At 36.0% G+C, this 22,757-nt stretch overlaps 1 protein-coding gene across 1 annotated transcript; it reads right to left on the reverse strand.

Annotated features, from left to right (window-relative positions):
* Positions 1-704: 704 nt before the first annotated feature.
* LOC145998399 (uncharacterized) lies at positions 705-21,710 on the reverse strand. Its single transcript, XM_083134804.1, has 5 exons — positions 21,504-21,710; positions 9,112-9,243; positions 4,748-4,901; positions 2,689-2,780; positions 705-1,151 (listed from the first exon to the last, which is right to left on the reverse strand). Exons 1-5 carry the CDS (start codon positions 21,708-21,710, stop codon positions 705-707), a joined length of 1,032 nt encoding a protein of 343 aa, XP_082990930.1.
* Positions 21,711-22,757: the final 1,047 nt, after the last annotated feature.

The raw sequence follows: 22,757 nt of genomic DNA on the forward strand, positions 1-22,757 counted from the left end.
AACCAAAGTGGTAACTGAAATCTCCTTTAAAATGGCCGCCGATTACCATTTTTGTCTTTAAACAACTTTCAAATTAAGATTGAAAATGGTAAGTCGATATCAATGCCCCTGAATCGGTATCGGAAAGTATCGGTGGGATTATATTTACATACTTTTCCGGCATTTTTGTCTCTTACGGATCCCGCAAAAATGCTGCGCGGCAATTTCGCAAAGTCTAATGTGCTGGAAATTATCCAAGTTTCCATTAATTTTGCAGCATTATTGTGTGGGAAAACCATACTTTGTGATTACATAAGAGATATTTTAATATTCTCATGTAATTCTTGAATATTTTAAAACATAACTCTACTAAATTGATGCATATAATTGGAAATAGTTATTTACACACAAATATTAATCAATATTTTAATAAGTTTTAATTGTTACAACTTTCATCAGTGAAAAGTGGTAAGAGCATCGGCATTGTTGCGAGTATCGACTCACCTTAGTAATTATGACATATTTTATTCTGTATTCCGCCCCCGAGAATTCAGCTATGTAATATTCAAACTCTAACTCTCTAGCCTTCTTAAACCCGAAGGTTTATGGCTGCAGCAACACAAGCCTTACGTCTGTCCCTATCCTGGGCAAAATGAATCCAATCAGTGAACATCAGTGAGAATTTGCAGGTGTATTGTAACAACAGTGGTGAAAAATCAACCTCCCTAATTATAAACCATTTTCACTGCCGAGCCGACTGATCTCATTTGTGCCAGAATAAGACGTACAATGTCTTCCAAGAGATAAACTATGCTCAAAACAGAAACACCTAACAAAAATCCCAGAGATCCTCCGACATCGGCTAGAAACTGGGACCCATCGTAGGACCACACTTCCTCCATTTTCTGGACAATAGGTGTAGTGTACGCGATCCAAAGACCACTGTAACCGCTTCCCTTAAATGGCGCCCGATCCATCAGGTAGGTAGTGTAGAGATTAAAGAAGCAAGGTCGTGGGCAGGAGCATTCCTCGTAGTAGTGGTTATCGTAAAAATCAGAAATTGAAGATGTCTTTGCATAAGTGTTGCAGACTGGTACGTCATGTGGTTTCATCCAGGGTAATCGACAACCTAACTCCTCAGTTATGCGCTTCCATCTACACATTTCTTCACACTGGAAATGTACAGTACAAATATTATATTACTATACATATACAAGTAAAATTTGTCAAAAACCTTGCATAATTATCAGCGTAAAGTTCGCATGTGCCCAAACGTTAATCCGTGCAGCGGGTAAGACTGCGCGTTTGCATGGTCATGCTTTTCGTTTATTTTCTGCTGAAATATTGTTTACTGAGCTTCCGGAAATTTACTGTATGTTGGAAAAGGATAGTCCATTCTGTGTTACTTTTTCTGTATGTTACTATAGATTTATAACTTCAATAAAACATAATGAACAAAAACTGCGCAGTCTTGCCCCATCTTACTCTATGTACTTTCTGTGTTTTTCTTTTCTTTTTTGCTTTGTATTCTAAGGTTTTTAGTTCTTAATATTTCACACTTATCAATTTTTCTATAATGTAAATTAGAGATGGTTAAGTGGAAGAAAAGGCTTGTGCCTTAACTTCGCCATCAAGAAAGAGGGAAATTAATAAAAATATGTAAATATATGCGTGCATGGTGGTATTTGTAATGAGATGGGGAATTCCGTTCACTGGTTACTGGTTACATCATTACCATCTTCGGCCGAGATCAAGAAAGTGTGGGGTCCTAACTACACACCACCTATACGCCTTCATGGCATGGTGCAAAGCACAGGGGAGAACTTTACTTTCATTTGATATTATAGTGTGTGTTTGAGTTTGATGTTTTAAGTCCACTTTATTCACAGATAGGCTAATCGGGATAGGCTACAGTTTGAAGTGGGATCTGAACCACTGTGCAATGTGTCTCCACCAGGTATCGAACCCCTTGATTACAAATCGTGTGTATGAGTGTACTATTTAAGTAATATCCACATGCTTCGAAAGATGTTACTTAAATTCTCCTTCTCTCACTGGGATTTTTTAAAAATACCACACCGAACCTATTAAAGAACAAACATGTCTAATCACATAAATGCTCTGCCCGGAATTTGAACCCAGAATCTTTGACATTGAGTTTTTCTGACACTGGACTCTATGGATCCCTCCTTTCTTTCTCTCTCATGCGCGCCTGCCCGTGTTACCGAATTTTACATTATTCCACATTTTAAGTTGTTTTTTTCATCTTGATCCCCTGAAAAATGTGAACTCGAGATTCCTCTATATTGGTTTGCCAGTGACCTGTTTCCCTGCTTGATTCAGCACCGCACACGATTCATTTCAGTAAATGTTATATTGACATCGGGAAATATTTTATATTAGTTAATCTCAAATTTTAATCCAAAATGGAAATGACGAATTGAAATTATTTCGAGTTCTGTACTGATGGTTTAAGGAAGTTATTATCATGAATATATTTAGTGTAATATAACATACTCAAACTACTTATGTATATAAGCATTTGTCAATGCGTGTTACTGTTGTTGCGTGCAATTTGTTTCAATGCTTTCTTATGTATTGTCAAATGTAGACTGTGATGTAAGTTTCAATTGCAGCTATATTGCAAATTCTTACCTCTACGAAACTATAATTCGCTCCATCTCTACAGGGAAAGTTCTGACGACTCACTTTGTGGTACTGAGAGACCGTGAGCTTTACTTTGAAAACCTCTTCATATGGAAGGACTATCTTCTCATACATTGAGTTGTAGAATTTTACTTCTGCAAAACAAATTAAGTATAATAACTTACAATTTTCAAACATTTCGTTACTTCAAATTGTGGCAAACTTAAGCCTTTACTTAAAGGTATTTTTACATGAGTAGTATCTATTTACGAGGGTAGACTAGAATGAAAGCGTGATATTCAAGGTGTTAGCAAATATTTTCAAATGCTCTTAACTATAAGTTGCATGGTACACAAATCTGTAAGTAAATGAAACAGCAATTTAAATACTGTCACATTTCATATATTATAATGTAAATATTCAAGAATAAAATGTATGTCTATTATATTGGATTACCTGTCCATGGTTCTTTAGCATCGTGTAAATAGATATGCCAACCACTATCCTCAAAGCCATAGGGCACAGACTTCACCTTAAAGTCAGCTTTAAACAGCAACATATACCCAGATTTTATAGAGGTGTCAGAAGGTTTTATCAGTGGGACCATAGTGAAACATTTGCCATACGATAGTGAATCCTGGACTTCTATTCTTAAATCTGTATGAAAGAGAAAACAGAAAGTCATTTCTCTTCTTCCTTTTTTCAAAATCATTCCAGCATGTTCCAACAAATGCAGTACTAGCAACATTTAAAGAATTAAGGGTACCAGTTTCATAGATCGGAGACACATTAAAATCGCATATTTTGTGTTTCGCATGATTCGTACTTACCAATTGTGTATTGCGGAACATAGTTCAAGGTGCCATTATGCTTTTTACACGAAAACAAACGCAATTTTTCACATTTTGAGTGCTTGTCTTTTATTCCTTTCTTCGCTTCCGGAACACACAATATCGCGGGCACATCTTGACTCAAGTTGTGGATATGCAGTGTTTCAACATTCTTCACCGAAAAATATCTACTATCGTGTTCGTCACCGGTGGAAATTATACATTATGCTCGGGTAGCTGACGGATAGCCCCACGAACCATACACGGATACCCCAGAAACCATTCGCTGATAGCCCCACGAACCATTCACGGATAGCCCCACGAACCATTTCCGATAAGGTTAGGTTAGGTTTGGTTACGATAGGCAAGCATAGTAAATAAAAAGGGGGGTTGAAACACTGACAGGAGCTTACGTCATCAAACGTACGCAGCATCCGGTTGTCGTAGGGCAACCAAATGAAAGCAATGGTAATTGTGCGTCGGTGAGATATTTCTCTTGTAAAATACATGATTTCCCGGTCAAATATATTCCACGATGAAAGAAAATAACTCGACGAACATTGTAAACCTTGGAGAAACTCATTTCCGTAAGTAGTTTCTGGTGTAAAATTGAAGAAATGTGTCTCCGATGTATGAAACTGGTACCGAATTAAGTATTAATTGCTAGTTGAAATATAGTAACTCTCGTTTCAAGAAGGGAGAATACATATACACAGAAACACACACACATACACACACACCACACACACACACATTGTACACCCAATTGTCAACCTCACTTTCACGTAATACACCCTGGACAGTACTTTTAGACTAACGAGGCTTTGGTGTCTGGAACGACGGCCAGTATAATCTTCGTAGAACTGTGTGTGTGTTGTCCTGTGTTTGTCCTTGTTTGTGCTGAGTGCCCCTTTACAGCCTCAGCTTTCAACTGGTCAGAATATTTTAGTCCCGCCCCGACATTAGGAACTGGACTCCGTATTATATGACGGGTGCAAAATAGCTTAAGTGCTGATTCACCTAAAATTTTACATTCAGAATTAAAAAAAAATATTCAAAACAGACAGTGTACATAATAGGTAACGTCCATTTGTTTGTGCAGGTCATTCATCGTATTTTATTTTATTCTTTATACCTTAGTAATATTGATATAACAGAAGGGCCCCACTAGACGAGCTCTAAGGTGCTCATGCAATTTTAACTATAGAAATTGATTGCGATAATAAAGTAGTAGTATAAGAGTGGAAATACAACTTTATGATATAATTTGTCATAAATATGTAATGGCTTACTGTCCATTCGGCGATTCAGCCCACACAAAACAAGAGCTTCTTTTTGAGAGAATGTGACGTCATTCCACACATCATCTAAAGAGTACGTGTTCCATAGAAAGTTTCTCCAGTGAAGTGTGAACTTGAAGTCGGATTGCGATACATTGAACTTTTTCTGTAAATAAAAAGTGATTGATTATTGTTCACATATTTGGGATAAATATGAACAATGCTTGATTAATAATTGAAAGATTTGAGGTTAATAATGGTTGATTCTCAGGTACTAATGTTCCTGTCAGATAGGAAGAGGTGAAGCGAGGGAATACCAGGGAGTGAATGGTTTGGATTTCTCTACACCAAAATCTCCCTAAAATAACCCCTTGTAAAATTTCACAGGAGGAGGAATTTCTTTTCTTGTAACAACAAAGCATGCAATTAGATATCAAATATACTTTACTAACAATCAGAGGCGTGGCGTGCATGTAGCCGGTGTTACCGCAGGTAACAGCAAAATGCAAAGAATTAAAAAGTTGTTTCAATGAAATGACAACATTGTGAAATACGTTAATGAACACCGTTGCCGTCGAGTAGATATTGCTTAGGACATTTTTTCTGCAGCCGACAGAAGCGAAGAGGGAGGTCGTTCCGCTACCCTGAAGAGGCAAGAAGGGAGAAGAGGGCGCCAGTGCAAGGAAAGAGCGGGGAAGGACTTTATGGGGTTATTCATATGCCTGTTAAGGGGGCCTGTTGCCGTTCAGACCTACCGGATCAGCCAGTGTTGTCACATCGGATTGGCAGAAAAAGAGCTAAATCCCGCCTAAAATAGGAATACCATTTCTGTGAAGCAAGTAGAGGTAGACTGCAAAACCAAGGGGATTGAACTACAACTGAGACCAGTTACGTAATAGACGTAAATATAGTTCCTTGGTGCGATTCGTGATTTGGACAAACCTTGATCCAAAACACTAAGTTGGCAACAACAGTAGTACGTACAGCTGGGCTTCTCTTTCACAAATGAGCTGAGGTCTGCCGTCTGCTCAGTGCTCACCACACAAATCAAACTGACCCGACAAAAGTGTGGTTCTTCTTCTTCCCCTTCGCAGCTAATTGCAAAGAAACAGAGACAGATGAAGAATTGACAAGGGTCTACCACTATTCATTGGATTTTCGTGGTAACTGTCTCATGAGTGGTAATTCTTTCTAGGAGTGTTTGTGGCTAAATCACTGTGCTGATTGCAAAACAAGAACGAAATGAACAAATATCTAGCTCGAAGACATGTTTTCTTTACCGTAAAGGGGAAGGGGGGTGGATAACGTCTAGCAAGCACAATTGTCGTACTGATAGCCGGTAACACTTTTGAAAAAGTCACGCCACGCCACGCCACTGCTAACAATACTATCTATATTTCTTTGTGTGTTCCACCTTTCTCTCTCTCTCTCTCTCTCTCTCTCTCTCTCTCACACACACACACACACACTCAAACACACACACATGCACGCATGCACTCACGCACTACACACAAAACACACAGACACACACACACACACACACACACACACACATTAGACACCAATTACACACACATGATACACACCAAATACAAACACACACACATTACACACCAATTACACACACATGATACACACCAAATACAAACACACACACACACACACACACACACACACAGGGTGTCTTTAAAACGGCGCCGGCGCAGGAGGACTACAGAAACGTATAGAGGACAATAAGGGGGGAACCCCCGAATGTATCCTAACCTCCACCCGCATACATTCGAGGGTATGCGCATGTCCCAGTGCCTCTGTGAAAAAAACTGGGACGGCAGTTGCTCGTTTTACGGTTCCCCCGTTATTGTTACGCTCCATTACTTTATTTGAAATTTGCATTTTACATAAATCTGGAAATAAAAATTTGACAATTACAATAATATTTAATAACATAATATATAACAAATATAATTTAGTATAATTACATTGGTATTAGTACAGTACAATGTTAATACATCTATACATTTCATTTTTTACATGAACCTTCGCTGGAATATGTTTAAAATACGACACCAAAATAAACAAGGTATCTCCGCACCAGTTTTGTCGTTGCTTCGTCGGTTGACATGTCCTTCCTGGGACCCCCTTGTGGTTGCGCCAAGATCGAGAGCAAGTTCATTTTCCCACTACAGTGTTCTTTTTAGTTGGGAGAAGCTTGCCCTTGCACATTGAAATTGTGCCAAACTGTTGTGTTGGTACCGTATCTGTGTGTGATTAACACGAACACTTAACTCATTGTAAAAAGCTTGACGTGACGTGTTTGGTTCACCATGGAATCGTGTGTATGTGTTTCTGTAGAAATGAAAGGACATTTCCCATGAACAGTTTTAAGCACGGGATAATATATGTTATTGTTTTTTGTGTAATTTGCAATCTATTTGTGCTGCAGATTTCGATTTATTTCTATATTTTATTTACTTTCGAAATATTTGAGTGATGTCAGACTGTTGAAGTACACAGTCTCACCTTGTATATATTAATCTAGTTGCTGACGCCCCGGTATTAGTTTTTCTAGTTTTCTAGTAAAGTTTTGAGTTATTTAAAGAATGCTTTAATTGCAAAATGCATTCTATAATTTTGTGCTGTTACTGTGTCTTTTGTGCATTTTATTATTCTGTATTAATGTTTTTACACGCTTTTGCGTATATAATTTCCATTCTGATACTAGTCATCTGTGGCGACGAAAAGAGTATAAATACGAGCCAGTCGGTCCAGATTCTGAACCATTTTTCATTTGCAATTTGAAGTACATAAATGTCTAATGTGCTTTGCTTCGATTCTCCTTGGTGCTTGTTGGGGTGTGGTTCGTGTGGGGGACCTGTGTCGGGTGCAATACACCTTACGGCCCTCTTGCTATACATAACTCTTTGTACCCTGGCACTTATTGAGGAGTTTGTAGTTGCTTATTTGCCATTTTGTGATTATTTCAATGTTGAATTTTGACATGTGCATGGTCTCGAGATACCCTGGTGCTCGTTGGGGTGAGGTTCGTATGGAGGACTAGTGTGGGGTGCAATACACCCTACGGCCCGCCCTCTCGTTTTCGCCCCGGCGCTTGTAGAGGGTCTCTGTGCGGACGAATTTGTTTGAATTCTTGTTGTCGGGTTTCGAACCCTAAACCCTTGTTGAGAACGCTGTCTCGGCGTGTGATATTGTCTATATGTTTCTACATTATTTTGTCATTGTGCGTCTATTTTGACTGAGTTGATATTTTGTGGATATCATTTTGCCCTTGTATACTTAGGTACATTTTTTTATGAACTGCATAATCGTAAAAATAGATTCTGAATCTATATTTTAAACGCAAGTTCTGAGTTTTGTTTTGACTGCAAATCTTAATATTCTCCCGTACACTGAGAGGTGTCATTTGTATACCATCATAGAATCTCATGCTGTTCATGAACTGTATTAATATATTAATATTAATGCTACTAGTATTCCATTGTTGAACCTTATTCGCGAATGTGTCACGGTTCAGCGCTAAGAACTTTCAAAAAACCTGTTCTGCCACCTGCATTTGGCAACTCAACATATATTTGATCGCATCTGTCACGTTTCTTCCTGTCATGATACTGCGTGTGACAGTGTTGCAAGGAAGCAAGGAAAAATAAATGACAAACGCTAACCACATCATGTGTTGTAAAAGTATCGAGAAACGCGCTCAGTGCCCAAACGGGAAATATACCAACATGAAACGGTGGAAAAACAAATAACGTATCCAAAGAAAGTGGTGGAAACTGAGGCAGAAAGGAAACAAATTTACAAATTTGCATGTTTCTTAGTCGTAATCTATATGTACTGGTATTTCTTATCTGATGCTGCAGAACCAAACATTTCTTGTCTGGCACATATTTTTAAAACTCTACAACTACAGTCATAATTAATTACTGCTATTAGTTCCAAGCTGCTTTGATTTCTCCCTCTCATCAGTCCAATTATTGTTCATCATTGAAAAAATTATTTCAGTGTGGACATTTGAGAATGGAATGTTCAAAACTTACTAAGGTTTTGCACATCAATTTGTTGTTCTTAAATCACTGAAAATATTGACCTAGCTTTGTTATACAATTTTTGTTTTTTACCACATCCACAATCACACCCGCCGAACGATAAACGTGCAATATCTTGCAGTTAACTCGAAGATTTGTATGGCTGGCCGAACTTATATCATAACCGAATGACTTGAAATTTTGCAATCTTCACTGTTCATTAAATATACAGGATAAATAGAATGTAAATACAAGAGGCGGGAGAATATATATATATATATATATTTACAGGTATAAAATTAAATACTCGTATTTTATTTATAGTGTACTTACTTTCAGGACATCAAACTTGATGCCATCGGTGAGACATGCTGTGAGGGCTGGATATTCTAATGTGTCATTGAACAGGACGTGCGAATGAGTGGACACAGCAGGAAATCGAAGTTTCTCTATGCATTCGTACAGCTGAAACAATCAATGTTATTTAATTATTTGTTAGACCTGTATTTTCGTATTTCATATTTTACATCCCCTTTCTGCCACTTATTGCTAATCGTGATGATGAGAATAAAATGATGGTGCTGTCAAAATTCTAATTTCAATTACATTTTCACAGAACCTGTAAATATTATTAAAATGATTTTAATTTTAAAATCGTATTCACAATATGGTGAGAATTTTTCCATGGGCATTTTACTGTGTTCATGTTGGAAAAATTGTATTTCCGTTGGAAGTCAAATAAAAGAAAAAGCAATCTCGTCATCCTAACCGTTATGCAACCCAAAACACGGAACTGTTAATTGGTTTGCATAGTGGCTAGGTTACAACAAAACCTGTGTGGTATTCAACAAAGCACCAAGAGTCTCTAGAATAAGTAGGCAAACAGGAACTATAAATAAATTATGGCATTTAAAAATATTAAATTAGGTAGTGCACAATTGGAATTGTTAACAGTAGATGGTATCCGAGATGGAAGCAATTAATCATCATTTTAATTGACATTAATGGCTTTTTTATTTATTTTCGAGGGGTGACGCTATTGTTAATTAATCTAGCGCCACGTGGCGACACGTGTCGGGGGTGGAGGAGGAGATGAGTCATCGATGACTCATGCACACGTGTGAGTTTGAAATTAATGGTTTTCCATTAGTGCACAAAAGATACTATTATGTATTCCGTTTTTGACCTAAGCTAACCTTTTGTTGTATATTATATATGCGTTTCTGCCGGATATGAGTCACAGATGATTTATACAGACGTTGGAGTTTGGAATTAATGGTTTCTCCATTAAGGTACAAAAGACACTATTATGGAGTTCGTTTTCGGACTATTCTAACACTATTGTTGTATATTATATATGCGTTTCTGCCGGATATGAGTCATGGGTGCTTTATGCACACGTGGGAACTTGGAATTAATGGTTTTTCCATTAATGTACAAAAGATATTTTCGGCCATTTTGGCGTCGGTGGTGAGTCATATTTGGTATAATTAAGGATCCGGATTTACCCGTATTCAACCGGTGCTGACGCGTTCGATCGGAGGTAGAAGATATTATAACACATGTTCGCTTTAAAGGCGAAGAAATTGAACGATGTATCCTATATGCAAACGAAGAATGCGAGCAGAAGATATGTTATTAATATTAACCTGTTACGGAAGAACCTGTTATGTGGTTGCATTCATCGGCACCCCCAAACCGCGCGCGTTCATGGATACGCGTGGGGGAAAAAAGGGTCGCCATTGTTACGGCCCCCTTCGCTTGGTCTTCTTCCGAAGTTGAATGGAAGTCAAGTGTCGCCAAATTTTTACACACGAGTATTGATTTTCTTTTAGGTTCCAATTTTATTTGGTGGAAGTAATCTACGCGGTATTTCTGCCGTCTTTTGTAACATTGCAAAGACTATTTGACCAAAACCGTAACGAATTTGGCTGAACTAGGAACATTCAGTTCCAGTATCTACAAGTTAAAGTGGATGCCAGCCACTATTTGCCCTTATTTCGGGGTTGCGAACCACGGACCATTTGATTATTGCCTTATATACATCAGGATTCACGTAAAATTGACCAGATGTTTTTACTGTTAGGGACAATATTTCGCATTTTTGTGTATTTTTACTCAGAAAACGCTATTTGAACGATTCAAGCAAGAGTTCGCATGGCAATTTAGACACACAAACTGTGTTTCTTCAACTTTAGCTGAAATTTAGGTTGTTTTTTACTCTATTATCACAATTTCTTCTATTCAGGCAACATTTTTTATTAAATTTTGGACTCACAAAGATATTTTTCAACTTTTAACTTGTTATTTTAAAAGTTTATTTCCATTTTTTACTCTAATATCACAATTTCTTCTATTCAGGCAACATTTTTTATTAAATTTTGGACTCACAAAGACATTTTTCAACTTTTAACTTGCTATTTTAAAAGTTTATTTCCATTTTTACTCTAATATCACAATTTCATCTATTCTGGCAGGAGTGTTTATTCCAGTTTAGACTTGCAAAGATAATTTTTTCAACTTCTTTTATTAATTTTTCTATTTATTGCCTTTTGTATCTTATATTTATTAATTCTTAACTTTGAGTTTTGTTCTTTATTTAAAAAATTTCTCTAATCACTAAGGAAGAAGTACTTTTAAGTAAAACTGTACCCACAAACTTTATTATTACTATTATTATTAGTATTATTATTATTGTTGTTGTTTTTGTTTTGATGTAGTTGTTGAATCTTGTTGTTGTTGTTAGGGTTTATTGACTTCCACTATGCTATTTTTGGTTTGCTTCGTAGGAAAGTTTGCTTATTTTAGAGTTTCCTAGGTATTTTCTTACTGTTAGGGTAGGTAAAGTTTCCTAAATATATGAGTAGGGTTCCATATATTCTTGTTCTTGCATGTTTTTCATATGATGTGATCACCACAACTCTCCAAGGGCTTTTACTGCATGTTTCCATTTTTATTGAGGCTTAGTGATTCCTAGAGCCACTTTATGCATGAGAGAAAGCTTGAAAATTTTGATCTCAGATAGCCGTCAACCTTATGTCAGAGTATTTTCGAGTATATTTTAGTCTTATTATGGCCCACTAGAATATCACGGCTTGTTTTTTTTTTTAAGTATGTTGCGCAGTTATTGTATTTTTGCTTTTGCTTTCTAGATAAACTGTATGAAATGTTTAATATTTGTACTTTTTGCACTTATAAGAGGCCAAACTTTTACTGTAACTAAAATTATTATGTCTCTAGGCACTGAAACCCCTTTACCAAGAGTACTATAACTGCATGTTTATTAATATTGTTTCTTTCATCCCTCAAATATATCAATTTAACAATATAATGACTAATCACAGGACAAGTCGATGTTAGCAGATGACTACGTGGCTCTTAAGTCCACCTGCCAAACTTTTCTTACCATGCTATTTACCCTTATAGTCTTTTATTCGGGGTACGTTTCAAGTACTATTGAATTTTTGAGTGTTTGATTAACACCAGGGGTTATTTGTATCTGTTATGCTTTATTATTTGAGGCTTCTTTTTTTATTCTACAATCACTATATGTCCCTGAGAACTAAATTTCCACTGACTGAAGCTTAAAGCTTACGCTCTGCAGCATGTTGAATGGTTAAGCACTGGTCAATATGAATTTTACAGAGGCTAGTAGGAGGCATAGGAACACACGCCAGAGCATTATTAGCGTGCAAGAAGCACTTTCAGGGAGTACTACGAGGAAACGAAGTTGATTTTTTTGAGTGCTTTACCACTTACACAGCCAATATTTGCTATTTCAAGTAACTACATGTACCAGAACATTTTACAGCCCAACACTAACTAGACTTCAATTTATACTATATTAGGGGCTAAATGTAGCAAGAACACTGATTGTACATATTTTTGAGAATCCAACTATATCAGGATTTTTTCTATGTAAGTATATTTTTATTGATTACTAACTTTAACAGACCAATCAGGAAGACAACAAAATTCACTAAACTTAGTACTATAGTGTAGGTGATTGCATGAAAAGTAGAAATTATAACATCCACAAGATTTCGCTTTTTTTGCTTTTGTGACTAATCGTGACGCTGAGGATGAATGGATGGCCAAAAATCTTAAGGACTGGATGTATTTTACCACTACAGACGCCTATGTAGAAACACTAGAGTACTGTTAGCTTTCAAAATTGAGGATATACTGTACTGTTTCTTAAATATTTTGTACTTGGCACGTTACAGTTATATCCATTTCAGGACAAATATTGCTAAAACTCTCAAATTTACTGGTACAAGTTGATATTTCTGCTATCAGAGGAATTAACAACCCTATTTTACAAACAAATGGTATTGTTTACACTTTATTTACTTCAATCTGAGACTAATATTTTACAGTAATTGAATCATTCAGCCCTAGTCAATACTTTACTGCATCAGAAAGTTTGTTATTAATCTAATAAGTATGCTATTTTGGGATATTCTAATGCAAACGTTGTTTAATTCACTGGTTATAATGCAAACTTTTGCACAAATTCGATATATTCACTACCTTCAAACCAAACAATTGTACTTATTTAGCGCATTTCATTTATATTTCTTGTAATTAACTTATGTTTCTTATAATTAACAAACTAAACTAATTACTTTGGCATGTTAAAAACCTTATTTTTTACTATTTCCTATTCTATCAGGTTCTATATTGCTGTTTTTATCAATTATGTAAGACCACACTCTGGTAAATGCCTATATATTCTCTTTTATACACACGCACGCACGCTACACACACACACACACACACACACACATACATTTACACACTTATACGAACATACATCTGACGTTTTTCAATATTTTGCTATGAAGTTTGCATCCACGCTATTCAAACAAGGGCAGGCAATGTAGTATTTATGAGTATTAGTAATCCCAAAGTGGTGTTTTTGGTGTCCAAGTTCAGATGAGAGTCTGCTATGTGCCTTTTGCAGGGGATTGCATGTGAAGTGTATGCATATTGAGCATTATTGAGTGTGTAGGCTTCCAAGTTTTGCTGTTATTTTCCTATAATTCTGCGAGACTGTAGAGAGTTCTCCCTTTTCAACCAGTTTTCTTTCATTGATTGGATACTTTTTGGGAACTTAGCAGTTTTTTATGTTATGAAGCAGATTGTTGTAGAATATTTTGCATGGTCTTTTGTGATATTGAGTGCCTGCTGTAACGGAAGTAAGTATCTTTCCTTCTTGTGTTGATGTTCTCGTGTAGGTTTCCTATTTTCGGTCAAGTTGCAGTAGGGAACTTAACAGTTTTTTATGTTATGAAGCAGATTGTTGTAGAATATTTTGCATGGTCTTTTGTGATATTGAGTGGGTGCTGTAATGGTAGTAAGTATCTTTCCTTTTTGTGTTGATGTTCTTGTGTAGGTTTCCTATTTTCTGTCAAGTTGCAGTACTTAGAATAATCGCTATTGTCTTATTGATCTACGAAGCTCCTTTGAATAATCATTTGCATGTGACCCTATACTCCACGCTGTACTTTGTTCTGGGAGCTATCTTTTGAAGCCTTGGCATTCTGCTAGTACAGCATTATTATCGTAGAGGTAAATTAGTTCGTGAAAATATGTATTTTTCTGATTAACTATAATCGCTTAGTTGTTCTAGCAGGTATAAGTAGTTACTGCTGATGTTGTTAATTTTCTATTCGCAGGGGCTATGTATGATGTAGCGTATTTGTGTTGGCTGTCCCTTTTATTCCTATGTTGTTGAGTTTCTCCATAAGCATGTCCTGTTTTACTCTATTCTAGGCCTTGTTGCTGCTAGATATCTGAGGTATGTTGCTGGTTCATATCTGAGCTAGCTTGTTTGACTATCTATTATTTTTGCTATGGCTGTGGCTATTGATGTCCCTTTCTGAATTCCATGTTGGTTTCTGTTTATCCTTGTTGCTGCTTGTTATCTGAGTTAGGTTGTTTGACTTCAGGACTATCCTTTTTTAACTTTATTGTTGATTGCTGTTTTGTATATTTCCTTATTTGTTTTTATTTGTTTACTGAATCTATTTGTTTTGTGTCTTGTAATATTATTTACTATAGTAACAAAATTATTTTTAAAAATTGATATTTATCACCATACTTGTATATTTCTTGTTCAGTATTTGTCAAAGTTTAATTTATTTTGTCCGCTATCTTTAGCAAATAACACTATTTTGAAATTAAATATATAAATTCCTGAAAATTTACTGTAATTTTATATCAACTAACATATTTATTTTAACAAAAATAACAAAATTGTACAAAAGTTCAAATAGCAGAAGAATTGTACTCTTAAATTATTAACTTTGAAAGAATAGTATTTTTAAAACATTAACTTTGTAAAAATTGTACTTTTAAAACATTCACTTTGTAAAAATTGTACTTTTAAAACATTAACTTTGTAAAAATTGTACTTTTAAAACATTCACTTTGAAAAATTGTACTTTTAAAACATTCACTTTGAAAAAAATGTACTTTACTCCAGAAATAATCAAATATATAGGAAAGAAGGAGAAGTTCTGTTGCTCAGAATAATAAATGTGGGATGGAAGGAAAATAATTTTGTTACTATAGTAAATAATATTACAAGACACAAAACAGCAATCAACAATAAAGTTAAAAAAGGATAGTCCTGAAGTCAAACAACCTAACTCAGATAACAAGCAGCAACAAGGATAAACAGAAACCAACATGGAATTCAGAAAGGGACATCAATAGCCACAGCCATAGCAAAAATAATAGATAGTCAAACAAGCTAGCTCAGATATGAACCAGCAACATACCTCAGATATCTAGCAGCAACAAGGCCTAGAATAGAGTAAAACAGGACATGCTTATGGAGAAACTCAACAACATAGGAATAAAAGGGACAGCCAACACAAATACGCTACATCATACATAGCCCCTGCGAATAGAAAATTAACAACATCAGCAGTAACTACTTATACCTGCTAGAACAACTAAGCGATTATAGTTAATCAGAAAAATACATATTTTCACGAACTAATTTACCTCTACGATAATAATGCTGTACTAGCAGAATGCCAAGGCTTCAAAAGATAGCTCCCAGAACAAAGTACAGCGTGGAGTATAGGGTCACATGCAAATGATTATTCAAAGGAGCTTCGTAGATCAATAAGACAATAGCGATTATTCTAAGTACTGCAACTTGACAGAAAATAGGAAACCTACACAAGAACATCAACACAAAAAGGAAAGATACTTACTACCATTACAGCACCCACTCAATATCACAAAAGACCATGCAAAATATTCTACAACAATCTGCTTCATAACATAAAAAACTGTTAAGTTCCCTACTGCAACTTGACCGAAAATAGGAAACCTACACGAGAACATCAACACAAGAAGGAAAGATACTTACTTCCGTTACAGCAGGCACTCAATATCACAAAAGACCATGCAAAATATTCTACAACAATCTGCTTCATAACATAAAAAACTGCTAAGTTCCCAAAAAGTATCCAATCAATGAAAGAAAACTGGTTGAAAAGGGAGAACTCTCTACAGTCTCGCAGAATTATAGGAAAATAACAGCAAAACTTGGAAGCCTACACACTCAATAATGCTCAATATGCATACACTTCACATGCAATCCCCTGCAAAAGGCACATAGCAGACTCTCATCTGAACTTGGACACCAAAAACACCACTTTGGGATTACTAATACTCATAAATACTACATTGCCTGCCCTTGTTTGAATAGCGTGGATGCAAACTTCATAGCAAAATATTGAAAAACGTCAGATGTATGTTCGTATAAGTGTGTAAATGTATGTGTGTGTGTGTGTGTGTGTGTGTGTAGCGTGCGTGCGTGTGTATAAAAGAGAATATATAGGCATTTACCAGAGTGTGGTCTTACATAATTGATAAAAACAGCAATATAGAACCTGATAGAATAGGAAATAGTAAAAAATAAGGTTTTTAACATGCCAAAGTAATTAGTTTAGTTTGTTAATTATAAGAAACATAAGTTAATTACAAGAAATATAAATGAAATGCGCTAAATAAGTACAATTGTTTGGTTTGAAGGTAGTGAATATATCGAATTTGTGCAAAAGTTTGCATTATAACCAGTGAATTAAACAACGTTTGCATTAGAATATCCCAAAATAGCATACTTATTAGATTAATAACAAACTTTCTGATGCAGTAAAGTATTGACTAGGGCTGAATGATTCAATTACTGTAAAATATTAGTCTCAGATTGAAGTAAATAAAGTGTAAACAATACCATTTGTTTGTAAAATAGGGTTGTTAATTCCTCTGATAGCAGAAATATCAACTTGTACCAGTAAATTTGAGAGTTTTAGCAATATTTGTCCTGAAATGGATATAACTGTAACGTGCCAAGTACAAAATATTTAAGAAACAGTACAGTATATCCTCAATTTTGAAAGCTAACAGTACTCTAGTGTTTCTACATAGGCGTCTGTAGTGGTAAAATACATCCAGTCCTTAAGATTTTTGGCCATCCATTCATCCTCAGCGTCACGATTAGTCACAAAAGCAAAAAAAGCGAAATCTTGTGGATGTTATAATTTCTACTTTTCATGCAATCACCTACACTATAGTACTAAGTTTAGTGAATTTTGTTGTCTTCCTGATTGGTCTGTTAAAGTTAGTAATCAATAAAAATATACTTACATAGAAAAAATCCTGATATAGTTGGATTCTCAAAAATATGTACAATCAGTGTTCTTGCTACATTTAGCCCCTAATATAGTATAAATTGAAGTCTAGTTAGTGTTGGGCTGTAAAATGTTCTGGTACATGTAGTTACTTGAAATAGCAAATATTGGCTGTGTAAGTGGTAAAGCACTCAAAAAAATCAACTTCGTTTCCTCGTAGTACTCCCTGAAAGTGCTTCTTGCACGCTAATAATGCTCTGGCGTGTGTTCCTATGCCTCCTACTAGCCTCTGTAAAATTCATATTGACCAGTGCTTAACCATTCAACATGCTGCAGAGCGTAAGCTTTAAGCTTCAGTCAGTGGAAATTTAGTTCTCAGGGACATATAGTGATTGTAGAATAAAAAAAGAAGCCTCAAATAATAAAGCATAACAGATACAAATAACCCCTGGTGTTAATCAAACACTCAAAAATTCAATAGTACTTGAAACGTACCCCGAATAAAAGACTATAAGGGTAAATAGCATGGTAAGAAAAGTTTGGCAGGTGGACTTAAGAGCCACGTAGTCATCTGCTAACATCGACTTGTCCTGTGATTAGTCATTATATTGTTAAATTGATATATTTGAGGGATGAAAGAAACAATATTAATAAACATGCAGTTATAGTACTCTTGGTAAAGGGGTTTCAGTGCCTAGAGACATAATAATTTTAGTTACAGTAAAAGTTTGGCCTCTTATAAGTGCAAAAAGTACAAATATTAAACATTTCATACAGTTTATCTAGAAAGCAAAAGCAAAAATACAATAACTGCGCAACATACTTAAAAAAAAAAACAAGCCGTGATATTCTAGTGGGCCATAATAAGACTAAAATATACTCGAAAATACTCTGACATAAGGTTGACGGCTATCTGAGATCAAAATTTTCAAGCTTTCTCTCATGCATAAAGTGGCTCTAGGAATCACTAAGCCTCAATAAAAATGGAAACATGCAGTAAAAGCCCTTGGAGAGTTGTGGTGATCACATCATATGAAAAACATGCAAGAACAAGAATATATGGAACCCTACTCATATATTTAGGAAACTTTACCTACCCTAACAGTAAGAAAATACCTAGGAAACTCTAAAATAAGCAAACTTTCCTACGAAGCAAACCAAAAATAGCATAGTGGAAGTCAATAAACCCTAACAACAACAACAAGATTCAACAACTACATCAAAACAAAAACAACAACAATAATAATAATACTAATAATAATAGTAATAATAAAGTTTGTGGGTACAGTTTTACTTAAAAGTACTTCTTCCTTAGTGATTAGAGAAATTTTTTAAATAAAGAACAAAACTCAAAGTTAAGAATTAATAAATATAAGATACAAAAGGCAATAAATAGAAAAATTAATAAAAGAAGTTGAAAAAATTATCTTTGCAAGTCTAAACTGGAATAAACACTCCTGCCAGAATAGATGAAATTGTGATATTAGAGTAAAAATGGAAATAAACTTTTAAAATAGCAAGTTAAAAGTTGAAAAATGTCTTTGTGAGTCCAAAATTTAATAAAAAATGTTGCCTGAATAGAAGAAATTGTGATATTAGAGTAAAAAATGGAAATAAACTTTTAAAATAACAAGTTAAAAGTTGAAAAATATCTTTGTGAGTCCAAAATTTAATAAAAAATGTTGCCTGAATAGAAGAAATTGTGATAATAGAGTAAAAAACAACCTAAATTTCAGCTAAAGTTGAAGAAACACAGTTTGTGTGTCTAAATTGCCATGCGAACTCTTGCTTGAATCGTTCAAATAGCGTTTTCTGAGTAAAAATACACAAAAATGCAAAATATTGTCCCTAACAGTAAAAACATCTGGTCAATTTTACGTGAATCCTGATGTATATAAGGCAATAATCAAATGGTCCGTGGTTCGCAACCCCGAAATAAGGGCAAATAGTGGCTGGCATCCACTTTAACTTGTAGATACTGGAACTGAATGTTCCTAGTTCAGCCAAATTCGTTACGGTTTTGGTCAAATAGTCTTTGCAATGTTACAAAAGACGGCAGAAATACCGCGTAGATTACTTCCACCAAATAAAATTGGAACCTAAAAGAAAATCAATACTCGTGTGTAAAAATTTGGCGACACTTGACTTCCATTCAACTTCGGAAGAAGACCAAGCGAAGGGGGCCGTAACAATGGCGACCCTTTTTTCCCCCACGCGTATCCATGAACGCGCGCGGTTTGGGGGTGCCGATGAATGCAACCACATAACAGGTTCTTCCGTAACAGGTTAATATTAATAACATATCTTCTGCTCGCATTCTTCGTTTGCATATAGGATACATCGTTCAATTTCTTCGCCTTTAAAGCGAACATGTGTTATAATATCTTCTACCTCCGATCGAACGCGTCAGCACCGGTTGAATACGGGTAAATCCGGATCCTTAATTATACCAAATATGACTCACCACCGACGCCAAAATGGCCGAAAATATCTTTTGTACATTAATGGAAAAACCATTAATTCCAAGTTCCCACGTGTGCATAAAGCACCCATGACTCATATCCGGCAGAAACGCATATATAATATACAACAATAGTGTTAGAATAGTCCGAAAACGAACTCCATAATAGTGTCTTTTGTACCTTAATGGAGAAACCATTAATTCCAAACTCCAACGTCTGTATAAATCATCTGTGACTCATATCCGGCAGAAACGCATATATAATATACAACAAAAGGTTAGCTTAGGTCAAAAACGGAATACATAATAGTATCTTTTGTGCACTAATGGAAAACCATTAATTTCAAACTCACACGTGTGCATGAGTCATCGATGACTCATCCCCTCCTCCACCCCCGACACGTGTCGCCACGTGGCGCTAGATTAATTAACAATAGCGTCACCCCTCGAAAATAAATAAAAAAGCCATTAATGTCAATTAAAATGATGATTAATTGCTTCCATCTCGGATACCATCTACTGTTAACTTATTTTTGTCAGTTGCACGCTTAACGATTTGTACTTGCATTACCATTTATCACAGATTTCTATCTGGCTATAGACCAGGTGAGATCTACTCTGAAGTCTACAGTAACGTTAGCTCTTGAAAGCTTGGATACTATTCCTAAATTCACCTGGTCTATAGCCAGGGAGAAATTGTTCATTATTGGTCGACAGGTAAACTTCAAAATTTTCTGCAGTAAACGTTGTTCTAGTGTCTGTGAAAATGTTCTTATGTGGCATAAAGTTTTTCTACTCCATGGGGGTTTAATAGACAATACAATACTTGAATACAGTAAGTTCGTTTGGATATAGTTTTGCTTCATGTAGCGTTGCGTTGCTCTTATCAAAGACTTGGGTGATCTCTCAAATGGAAAATTGCACGATAGTACCCAGATGCAGGTATTTTACTCCGCATTTCGTGCCTCTTGGCTAATTTGCGAAGATGGGAAGAGTGATGAAATGGTGAAATTGATGAACGGACGTTCACAAACAACCAAGCTCGAGCGGGATTCAAACTCGGGACCAGTGGCATCGCAGCGCGATGTGCAAACCACTCGGCCACAGGAACCACATTACTGGAATGAAGAACTTTTTTTTCTAACTCGAAAGATGTCAGGTGCTGTAAGTTTTAAAGTTCTTTTCTGGACATCTTTAACTCAGCCACACTGATAAATTTGCAGAACAAAATGATTGATTGATTGAGTTGGTGTTTTAAGTCCATTTTATGCACAGTAAAGCCAATCAGGACTGGACCTACAGTTTAAAGTTAAATCCTAGATGCCTCCACTCGGTATGGAACCCGGGACCCCTTGATTACAAGGCGACGATACTAAGAGGTACACACAGAAGTGGCTGATCGCACAGGCCAGTAATGTTTGCTTTCAAAGTTCAAAATGTGTTGAAAATCGCGAACAATTACGTAACATGTCAAATTCGCCATTTATTTCGCGATTTCATAGGTATCAGAAGCATGATTAGGACTATCATTGCACAAATATATACACTTCCTCACATTTGTTATCCTCTTCTCCAGAGTAAACTGACACATGTGTTGTGCACCATACCTGGAATGCTAAGACTGAAGCACAAACAACCCAAACGACATTGCGAAGAATCTTCTGCCAAAGGGACACATTAAGTTTTTTCTCGCACACTTCCCGCTCCTCGCTTGCCCAAGCATTCTTTACGTGTTTTGCGAACTGGGTCATGCCTTTTCCATCCTGGGGTTTCATATCGACACCTGTTGTGAAGATTGAAGCGTGCACGACCATGGTTGTGCATTGGAGTGTACAGTATAATGCCTTCACTTTGAAATAGGCATCATAGCCTAGAAGCATTCCGCTTCGTCTATTGGTCATCTATGCGCATGCGGTTTGCTCCACTTCCTAAAATTCAGTGCATGACACACTGACACTTCTCTCAGCAAGATAAAGTGTTTTCTGTAAGACAGGGTAAACAATACAAAGAAATATAATTGAATGTCGTACCTTTAGGAACAGTGCTACAAATAATTTCTTGTCATTACAATGTCACAGATATACATTCACAAAAATAGATCCCGTTTTGTGGAATGAGTTCATTATCATATTATCACACACACTCACTGCATAAGACAGTCTCAGAGAACCAAGTCAACAATACTAATACAATTTGCAAGACGTGTCCTAAATGAAATTTTAGAAAATTAAAACTATACAGTATTTAATATGACCCCTAGTGAATTCATAACCGGAATAATTCATTGCACATGAATAACCGCAACAAGCGCTGGGGCTACTTTTGATTGCTTCAAGAGCCTTCAGTGTTGTTCCACACGTCTGCGATAGATAACGTCAAGATCTGTGTTAGCGTAGAAAACGATACGCCAGACAATAGCACCAAAGCATACATGTTATCCGGGATGAATTCGTTTCGCGTGTTATTATGCAGACAGCCAGCATGAAAGAAAAGCACACTTAGGTGGATACATACGCTCCACGTCTTCGTAAATGCTTGCACGTAGGCTGAAACTAACTCAGAATCTTGACATTCGATCGGCACACACAATAGTGGACAAGTAGACAGAACATTCGTGTTTTGATATCCTTTGTCTCGACAACAGCTCTCCTAGAGGAAAAATAATGTTACTACCGCATGGGTGCATACAACTTCACAACACTCCTCTCCTATTTAAAAGAAAGAACTATTTTCAAACAATAAACGCGTTTTAGAAAAACAGTTCGCCAGTCACATGTCGACTCGTAAACGAAGAAATAATACAGCTAACGATTTTTCGTAAAGCCTGTGTTTATTCCAACATAAACAAACGCAGGAAATAT

Source organism: Lepisma saccharinum, chromosome 14 (genome assembly GCF_977018435.1).
Source record: "Lepisma saccharinum chromosome 14, izLepSacc3.1, whole genome shotgun sequence".
NCBI lineage: Eukaryota > Metazoa > Arthropoda > Insecta > Zygentoma > Lepismatidae > Lepisma > Lepisma saccharinum.

Bases quoted from the DNA above. Each gene is read 5' to 3' on its own strand.
- LOC145998399 (XM_083134804.1), bottom strand. From the start codon at position 21,710: ATGGTCGTGCACGCTTCAATCTTCACAACAGGTGTCGATATGAAACCC. The intron at 9,244-21,503 runs GTATGGTGCACA...TGATTGTTTCAG, and splicing joins CTTCAGTCTTAGCATTCCAG to CTGTACGAATGCATAGAGAA. The intron at 4,902-9,111 runs GTAAGTACACTA...TTTTATTTACAG, and splicing joins TCAAGTTTGATGTCCTGAAA to AAAAAGTTCAATGTATCGCA.